This window comes from Glycine max, chromosome 18 (assembly GCF_000004515.6).
Source record: "Glycine max cultivar Williams 82 chromosome 18, Glycine_max_v4.0, whole genome shotgun sequence".
Classification (NCBI taxonomy): Eukaryota; Viridiplantae; Streptophyta; class Magnoliopsida; order Fabales; family Fabaceae; genus Glycine; species Glycine max.
This window is the reverse complement of record NC_038254.2, coordinates 12,233,912-12,243,824: the sequence shown is the minus strand read 5'-3', so window position 1 is coordinate 12,243,824 and position 9,913 is coordinate 12,233,912. Positions and strand designations below refer to the sequence as shown.

Here is a 9,913-nt window from a genome sequence, read left to right as displayed (position 1 = left end):
GCCAAAAGCTTCCTAAAGTTTTCTAGTTTCCAAACCTTGTTCTTTCACAGAAAACAAAAGTGTGCTATATATTTTCATTCTCTTCTTCCTTTGCCAAAAAGAATTCGACAAGGACTAACCGCCTGAATTCTTTTTGTGTCTCTCTTCTCCTTTTTCCAAAAGAACAAAAGACTAACCGCCTGAATTCTTTTGTGTCTCCCTTCTCCCTTTTCAAAGAATTCAATAAGACACAGTCTGAGAAGTCTTTTGATTCTTCCATTTCCCTTAAACAAAAGATTTCAAAGGACTAACCGTCTGAGAACTTTGTCTTAACACATTGGAGGGTATATCCTTTGTGGTACAAGTAGAGGGTACATCTACTTGGGTTGTTGCAACTGAGAACAAGAGAGTGTACATCTCTTGTGGATCAGTTCAAGTGAAGAGTAGATCCACTTGGTTGTTCAAAGGGAACAAGGGAGGATACATCCCTTGTGGATCTTTATTTGTAAAAGTTTTTATAAGGTTGAAAAGAAATCTCAAGGACTGCAGGTCGCTTGGGGACTGGATGTAGACATAGGTTGTTGCCAAACCAGTGTAAAACTCTTGTAGTTGTCTTCTTCTTTCCTACACTTTTAATTATCGCTTTTACTTTTGGTTAAGTTTTAATTACTATTCTTTACTTTCTTAACTTGTTTAAATTAAAATTAACATACACATCAATATATTATAAAAAAACTATTAAAGTATATTAAATTTAACTCCATATCTATAAAAATGTAAAAAGAATATCTTACCCAAATTTCAAAAAAAAAAAAAAACACTATCGTACTTGTCTTTTTCCTAGGTTTTGTTTTTTTTAGTATTAGAAATTATTTTTGAGAAAGTAAACTTATGAATATCGCTTCTTATGTTTAATACAACTTTTTTTTATATAAAGAAAGCATTATTAGATCGTTAATCTTCAAAAATATAACATTTTCATATTTATTATTTAATATCCTACATTCTAATAAAATGTTATTTTTACCTATTACTTATCTTTATTCTTTCACTTTTATTTTTTAATTTTTAGTAAAATATTTTTTTCTAAAATTATTTAATACCAACTAAAGATTTCCATAATAATGAATCATCCGGCAGACCCAAACTCTCTTCATAGTCTACACGTGTGTATCTCCATGCCCCACCATTCCTGCCACGTGGCAGTGCCACCTTTGCGATCTCCTTCTCCTCCGCCCCTACCTCTGTTCACCACCATCTCTCTCCCTCACACACGTTCCCATCCCTTCTCGTAATTCTCCCAATAACGCTATCTTTTCATTGATTTTGAACCCTTCTTCATCAATCCCAACACCATCCCTTTTCCTCGTTCTCTTCATGCAACACCACACCACAACACAAACACACACACTTACACTCACACTCTTCATCCAAATAAATAACACAATAAACAAACCAAACTCATCATGACTTCACATAACAATAACAGAAAAAACATAACTAACCACCCCTTTAAACCATTAAACCATATCATAACACAAAACACAGTTTCCATATTTTTCATTTCTCATGATTCCTTAATATTCAAGAAACCTTGATGGACTTGAACACTGTGATATATTGTCGTTTCAAGGAACACTATATTGTTTATTTTTTCCTCATGTATTTTTCTTTGAAGACAATCTTATTCGAGACACTTTTCTGATAAATTCTAAATTGTTTAGAACACACACAAAGAACCCCACTTGTTATTTTCTTTCTTTGTTGTCATTTTCTTGGAAAAACTGTGAGAAAGTGGTGATGGCTGGGAATGAATGGATTGATGGGTACCTGGAGGCTATACTTTCAACTGGAGCATCAACCATTGAAGAGCAAAAGCCTGCACCTGTGACTCTAAAAGATGGAGGCCATTTCAACCCCACCAAGTACTTTGTGGAAGAGGTGGTGGCAAGTGTTGATGAGTCTGATTTGTACCGCACATGGATCAAGGTGGTTGCCACCAGGAACACTAGGGAAAGGAGTTCAAGGTTAGAGAACATGTGCTGGCGCATTTGGCATCTTACCCGCAAGAAGAAACAGGTTCTTCTTTTTTTATGTTAGTTTGGTTGAAGAAGGAATGGAAAATAATTCATTTGAAATTATATATGATTTGCAAACTAAATGAATTGTGAGGTTGATATGATTTGAAATAAGTTTCATGAAGGACTCCATTTTTAAAATTCAATAATTTTTTAGATTCCAACTTTCACGACATGATTGAATCATTGCCAATATCAAATATTCAAATCAAATACATGATATCAGTGTGCATAGGAAGAAGAGTTTGTTTTTCTTGACTGATGTTTTGATATTTTAAAGGATGCTTTAATTTCTATTTGATTTGGACAATTCTTCTTTCTTTCTTTCTTTCTTTTCTATTAAAGGGGGATTGGTGTGACTGAAATTGGGATAACCTGTTATTCTCAGATACTCATACTACTAAATAGATTTCAAGTAATTTCAATTGAAAGTAGAGAATTTAGTCATATGTATATATAAGTTTACACTGTACATTAAGTTGACATTGCCCATTTGTTTGGAGATTCAGTCCAATTTATTTATTGTAGCTTTGTCACCTTTGTGAAAATTAGCAGTGGTTATTGTTTTTTTGTTTTCCAATTCAAGACAGAGAAGGGGATTTTCTAGCTAGGATAGAATACACTGTTTGATTTAAGTGTTCAATTCTCTATGCTTGGTCCTTCTTATAACAAAATTTATGGGAACTATCATTTGGTATGGAGTTACTGTATGGAAGACTATAATATGCCACACTTGTGTGGTTTGTGTAGTTGGAATGGGAGGAAGTCCAGAGGGTTACAAGCCGAAGATGGGAGCGAGAACAAGGTCTCAGAGAGGCAGCAGAGGACATGTCTGAAGACTTGTCAGAAGGAGAAAAAGGTGATAGTGTTGTGGAGATGGTGCAAAGTGATACCCCAAAGAAAAAATTCCAGCGCCAGACTTCAAACTTAGAAGTATGGTCTGATGACAAAAAGGAAAAGAAGCTCTATGTTGTCCTCTTAAGGTATATACTACTATCCACACTCCCAAAGCTGTTTTGAATTGACACTTTTGCTAATAAATTTTCTAGACAAGTTTCTTAGGTTGTATCAATGAATATTCATTGATCATAGTGGCAAATAGAGTCATACTTATTTCCTTTATCATTCATCAGAAAAATAATTTACCAAAATAATGTTACTGCTTAATTCAGATGATAGAAATGGGAGTCAATGAGTCAGTTCTGAAGCCCCCAATAGCAGTCATGAAACAATCATATTGGCATTTTTTCTGCCCTTCAATTTGTGTCCTGCTTTTGCATAATGGGAAATGATATTTGTTTGGTTGGGGGCTATCTGTAGATCAATCTTTTTGATAAATACAAGGGAGGAAAATTGGACTTGCATTGCCAGGCATTTACTATCAAGAAATTAGAAACAACATGTTCCCTATGAAATTTGAAGCATTTGTGTTTTCAAAGTAGTTTCATTTTTTTAAACACTACGGTTGTGAAATGCTTCAGGAAGTATACTCTAGAACATGTTTAAATGTTATGATTGCTATAACCATGTCCTTCTATTCCACAGTTTGCATGGATTGGTTCGAGGAGAAAACATGGAGCTTGGTCGAGATTCTGATACTGGTGGACAGGTACTTGACATTCTTGCGCACATAAATCACAAACTTACAATATAATATCTTTTGTCCTTCCTTTTAAATTGTGATTAATGCTAGAAACAATGTCTTTCCAGATTAAATATGTGGTAGAACTTGCTCGTGCGCTTGCCAAAATGCCTGGAGTATATAGAGTGGATCTTTTTACGCGCCAAATCTCATCACCTGAAATTGACTGGAGCTACGGAGAGCCTACAGAAATGCTAACGGCAGGTGATGATGATGATGATAACCTTGGGGAGAGCAGTGGTGCATATATCATAAGAATACCCTTCGGTCCACGCAATAAATACCTCCGGAAAGAACTTCTTTGGCCTTATATTCAAGAATTTGTGGATGGAGCATTAGCACACATTCTCAATATGTCAAAAGTATTGGGTGAACAAGTTGGTGGGGGCCAACCTGTCTGGCCATATGTAATTCATGGACATTACGCTGATGCTGGAGATACTGCTGCTATTCTTTCAGGTGCTTTAAATGTACCAATGGTGCTTACAGGTCATTCACTTGGAAGAAACAAGCTTGAACAACTTCTCAAGCAGGGACGCCAATCAAAAGAGGATATCAATTCAACTTATAAGATGATGAGGAGGATTGAGGCAGAAGAACTTTCTCTGGATGCAGCAGAACTTGTTATCACTAGTACAAGACAAGAAATTGATGAGCAGTGGGGGCTTTATGATGGATTTGATGTCAAGCTTGAGAAAGTATTGCGTGCTCGTGCTAGGCGTGGTGTCAACTGTCATGGTCGATACATGCCAAGGATGGCGGTAATATGTTAATTGATGTCACATTAAAATTTGAAGGAGAGTGAATGTTTAAATTGAAGTTATAATATTTTAGCTACACAACTCCACTGCATAAAACTCTCTGCCAATTAATCTTTTTGTTAAAATCTTCATTTGGAAATGACAACCACCTACAGAGTTCTTACCTCTTAACTGGATGAATTTGTTGGTCACTTAGTTATTTTTTGTAGACTATTAAGTTTAATGACTTGGTGAATTACTAATTGTTCAAACTTCCTGCAGGTTATCCCTCCTGGTATGGACTTTAGCAATGTTGTGCGTCAAGAAGATGGCCCTGAAATTGATGGAGAGCTTGCTCAGCTTACTGCTAGTGTAGAAGGATCTTCACCAAAAGCTATGCCTTCAATTTGGTCAGACGTGAGTAACTGATAATCCAATCTGTCTACAAATATTACTCATTGATTACTGTTGCCGGCTTTGGACTTACAATTCAGTGCAGGTAATGCGTTTCTTTAGAAATCCTCACAAGCCAGTGATCTTGGCCTTATCAAGGCCAGATACAAAGAAGAACTTAACCACTCTGTTAAAAGCCTTTGGAGAAAGCCGCCCCTTAAGAGAACTTGCTAATCTTGTAAGTTCACTTAATTCAGCTGTCCTCTCAGTAGAAACTATTGTTAAGTGCTTGGAGAAGACTAATGTGTTTTCAAACAGACTCTCATAATGGGAAATAGGGATGACATAGATGAGATGTCTTCTGGGAATGCCAGTGTGCTCACAACAGTGTTGAAAATGATTGATAAGTATGACCTATATGGGCAAGTGGCATACCCTAAACATCACAAGCAATCTGATGTTCCGGAGATATACCGATATGCTGCAAAAACAAAGGTATAATGAAGTTTAGTAGTTTACTTTATATATAGAAATAACTTACATCTTCACAATTATGAACAGCTAATTATTTTAAATTTTCTCTCAGGGTGTTTTCATCAATCCTGCTTTAGTGGAACCTTTTGGTCTTACTTTAATTGAGGTAGGATTTAACTAACTAGCTACTTTGGTCATAATTTTCTCTTTTAATGCTAGAATGATCCCTTTTTATGTCTAAACATGTTAAAACTCATGCAGGCAGCAGCACATGGGCTTCCAATGGTGGCAACTAAAAATGGGGGACCAGTGGACATTCATCGGGTAAAATGAATTTATATTAGTTACATGGTCCATCCTACATGTTTCAGTGTGCACTATATTTTCTCAGATAGAATTGGAAAACATAAAATTCACATTTGAATGCAACAATCTCTTGTCCCAAAGGTTGTGTAGACTTCAAACATTGCGATAACTGATTATGCCTCCTTTTGATATTTTAGGCCCTGAACAATGGTTTGCTTGTGGACCCTCATGATCAGCAAGCAATTACTGATGCATTGATCAAGTTGCTGTCAGACAAAAACCTGTGGCATGATTGCAGGAAAAATGGTTGGAAGAACATACACCTTTTCTCGTGGCCTGAACACTGCCGAACTTATTTGACTAGGGTGGCTGCCTGCAGGATGAGGCATCCACAATGGCAAACTAACACTCCAGGGAATGATATAGCTGGTGAAGAGTCTTTCAATGACTCACTTAAGGATGTGCAGGACATGTCCCTGAGGCTCTCAATTGATGCTGACTTAGCAGGTTTAAGTTCTGGATCCGACATGCAAGACCAAGTGAAGCGCCTCCTAAGCAGGATGAAGAAGCCAGATGCTGGTGGTTCAAATGACTCTGATGGTGGGAATAAGATGTCTGACAATGTAACTGGGAAATATCCTCTACTGTGGAGAAGACGTCGGTTGATTGTTATAGCACTGGATTTCTATGACAACAATGGAGCTCCTGATAAGAAAATGATCCAGATAGTTCAAAGGATCATTAAAGCTTCTCAACTAGACCCTCAAAATGCAAGAGTTTCAGGATTTGCTTTGTCAACAGCTATGCCAATGCAAGAAACCGTAGAGTTCTTCAAATCAGGCAACATTCAAGTAAATGATTTTGATGTTTTGATTTGCAGTAGTGGTAGTGAAGTTTACTATCCCGGTACTTACATGGAAGATGGAAAGCTTTTGCCTGATCCGGATTATGAAGTGCATATTGACTATCGTTGGGGTTGTGAAGGTCTAAAGAAAACCATTTGGAATCTTATGAATACTGCTGAAGGTGAAGAAAAACAATCTTCGAGCCCCATTGTGGAAGATTCGAAATCTAGCAACGCTCATTGCATCTCATACAAAATAAAGGATCTCAGTAAGGTACAAGAAATTCACTTCTGTATTTGCTTATTGGCAGTAGTCAAGGAAACCGGTTTTATTGATTGAAATGATCCTTGTATTGTCTTTGTCAGGCAAAGAGAGTTGATGACTTGAGACAGAAGCTTCGGATGCGAGGCCTACGTTGTCATCCTATGTACTGCAGGGGATCATCTTGTGTGCAGGTTATTCCACTCCTTGCATCTAGAGCACAGGCACTCAGGTAATAATTCATAATAAGCAGCAAAGTCAATTTTGTAATGACTCATCACTCAACACTTTCAGATTGAAGGCTCTGATGCTATTATACATGCTAAGAGAGTTTATAGAAATCTATTTTTAGGTTCTGTTTGAATAAACTTCTACATAAACATTTACAGAAGAAGAAAATAAGAAGGTAAAATGACCTGAGCTTCTCCCATAATCAACTTATCACCTCAACTTTTCGAGAAGTTAGATGGGAGAACTTCTATAAAAGTTAAAGTGCTCAAGTTGGTTTTAACTTATAGGAGAAATTAAATTTATTTTACCTTCGTATTTTCTTTATAAGTTCTTACTAAAGAGTTATCCAAAAATGACCTTAATTCTTTGGAGTAAGGAGCTGTAAGAATACTTGAAGTGAGCCTGGAGGAGAAAAACATTATAATCCAATAATTTTGTTTAATAAACCAGTTTGTATGTTGTTCTCTCAAAGCCATTGAAGTCTGTGTAAACAATAGTTTATCTTTTATATTATAGGAAACGCTTTTTTACTCTAAAACTACAGTTCCTCATCTTTAAAGTGAGGAACTTGGCCAGTGCAGTGTTTATGTGCATGTCTTACTCAGATTGCTATGTCTTATAATTGCAAAAAATACTTAATATTTTATTGTTGACTGTTTACTATTTACTTAGGTATCTCTTTGTTCGTTGGGGACTGAATGTTGCAAACATGTATGTCTTTCTTGGAGAAACTGGGGACACTGATTATGAGGAGTTGATTTCTGGAACTCACAAGACCATAATATTGAAGGGTGTTGTGTCTAAGGGTTCAGAAGGAATACTTAGAGGTCCCGGAAGCTACCATAGAGAGGATGTTGTACCTAATGAGAGTCCTCTTGTTGCATGCATTAGTGAAACAACCGAGGACAAGATTGCCAATACTTTGAAGGAACTATCAAAATCTGGGGCAATGTGAAGTGCTAATATACTAGGTCAATTCTTCTTTTCTTTATTTGTACTTTTTCAAAAAAAGTATTAATCTATTTACCTTTACACTTACAGAGCACAAATTGAAATGATGTAATTGTGTGCTATTGTGAAGCATAGAATCTAGCAAAAACTATATATGGCTTATTTTGTCACAAAATGCTTTTTGATTTTAGAACTTGTATAGAAATTATCCCATTAAAGTACAGATGCAGGGCAGCCGATGAGTAATCATGAAACCTTGTTTCTCTTTTTACACTAAAGCAATGGAGATTTTGCAAGGTTTAGTATAATAGAAGAAATTCTGATGAACATGGGAAGGATGTGAACCTTTAAGAGGAAGCAAATTAAAATAGAATTTTCTGATGAAGGCTGCTGGAAGAAACTATGTACAAAAGAGATCGATCTTGGCAGCCCAATAACTAACTTGATTCCAAGTAAGGAATAACCAGTGACGTCAACCAAAGGATGCAACTCTCTGTGTATATATCTTGTTACTTTTCTTGTTTGAGAAGGGTTCAAATTGGTCAGAGTTCAGATAAAGGTAGTTACCTGAAAAAAATGTATCAGTGTAAATTTGGATAACATAAACCCACACAATATGTTTATTATGTTTTAATAACTAAATTTTTAAATATCTAAATTTACATTTTTTTTAATTGACTTAGATAAATGTTGTATTTTTTGTTAATATTTTTTATATAATAAATTTTAGTATTGAAATAATATTCTTGTTTAATTAATTTCTGAAAATTAAAACACACAATAGAGAGACAATATATTTTATTTAATTAAAACGTGAGTATAAATCTATACAAGAATGAATTTCCGGTATAAATTTTAATATCCCCTCCTCATTACCAATCCCTAGCTGAGTGGCTCTTTCGAAAAACCAGTGCCGTTGAAAACATTGATGGTTGCAAGTTTTATCATTCATGATCAGACTTCATAGTTCATGGTTTAAACGAGAAAAAACCAATGACCAAATATTTAGCTAGAATCCGAGGATATCACTATAAAGGCTGAGGTGTTGCTAGGTGCATTCAGCACTTAAGGAGAAAAGACTGAAATACCCTTGATCCGTAAGCTTTTAAATTGATCCGTAAAAAGCATAAGGATCAACTTGATCCATATGCCTTTTACGGATCAAGTTGATCCGCGTTTAATATCAACATACGGATCAACTTGATTCGTAAGCCTTTTACGGATCAAGTTGATCTGTAAGATTTACAGACCACCCTCACGCACACGCATCACAAATGCGAAGAAAACGCATGGGGAGCTTCCGCCCTAGTGCATATGTACGATCATTTGAATCATGCTTGTAGGAGTGGCGGCCGACAGCTTGTTGGTTACATCACTCTGTTACAAGTAATTAATATGTTTTTGATAAGTTAATTACAACTATGTTTTAAATATATTTTTTTTAAGATGTTCATTTGACATTTGTATGATTTTGATGTAATCTTTGTAGTGTTAGATATATGAGCACTTTCCCTTAGTTGCGGAGTGTATGGTTGATCCAGACTATGATGACGTGTCACCACGTGCATGTCGGTGGATTGCTACGAAGGCTTCTTTGAAGTCCATATCTACATCGACGTACAGTCAATGTCTAGATGGACTCAGGATTCCTAATGTTTGTTGGATGCCTTATGGTGAGCATCGACCTGTTCGAGAGTTTGATTTGATTTCATGCTTCTCTGGTCATCTACGATGAGGGCCTGTTGCCATCAAACACCGACCAGAGAGGGTCATGCACCAGTTCGGATACATGCAGAGTATTCCTGCAGAGGCTATAGATTCTTGGCTGTCATTTGAAGAAATTGACAACAGGTGGATGCACTACTCAGACCATTTTGCACCAACAGGTTAGATGTGTGATGTGCCAGGACAGTGTGCAAAAACCATATATCATTCTACATACAAATTATTTTAAATACACATATAAACAATTAATTTATTTTTAAAAATGACCATACAAACATATTAATAATT

General features: G+C 36.0%; 1 protein-coding gene across 1 annotated transcript; it reads left to right on the top strand.

The window, feature by feature from the left end:
• Positions 1–1,243: 1,243 nt before the first annotated feature.
• LOC100807527 (probable sucrose-phosphate synthase 3) lies at positions 1,244–8,075 on the top strand. The gene is made up of 12 exons (XM_003553081.5): positions 1,244–2,058; positions 2,808–3,040; positions 3,603–3,666; positions 3,768–4,460; positions 4,722–4,856; positions 4,939–5,070; positions 5,151–5,327; positions 5,419–5,472; positions 5,568–5,630; positions 5,810–6,730; positions 6,823–6,950; positions 7,622–8,075. Exons 1-12 carry the CDS (start codon positions 1,780–1,782, stop codon positions 7,902–7,904), a joined length of 3,162 nt encoding a protein of 1,053 aa, XP_003553129.1. The 5' UTR covers positions 1,244–1,779; the 3' UTR covers positions 7,905–8,075.
• Positions 8,076–9,913: the final 1,838 nt, after the last annotated feature.

Bases quoted from the DNA above. Each gene is read 5' to 3' on its own strand.
- LOC100807527 (XM_003553081.5), top strand. From the start codon at position 1,780: ATGGCTGGGAATGAATGGATTGATGGGTACCTGGAGGCTATACTTTCA. The intron at 4,857-4,938 runs GTGAGTAACTGA...AATTCAGTGCAG, and splicing joins TGCCTTCAATTTGGTCAGAC to GTAATGCGTTTCTTTAGAAA. The intron at 6,731-6,822 runs GTACAAGAAATT...TGTCTTTGTCAG, and splicing joins AAATAAAGGATCTCAGTAAG to GCAAAGAGAGTTGATGACTT.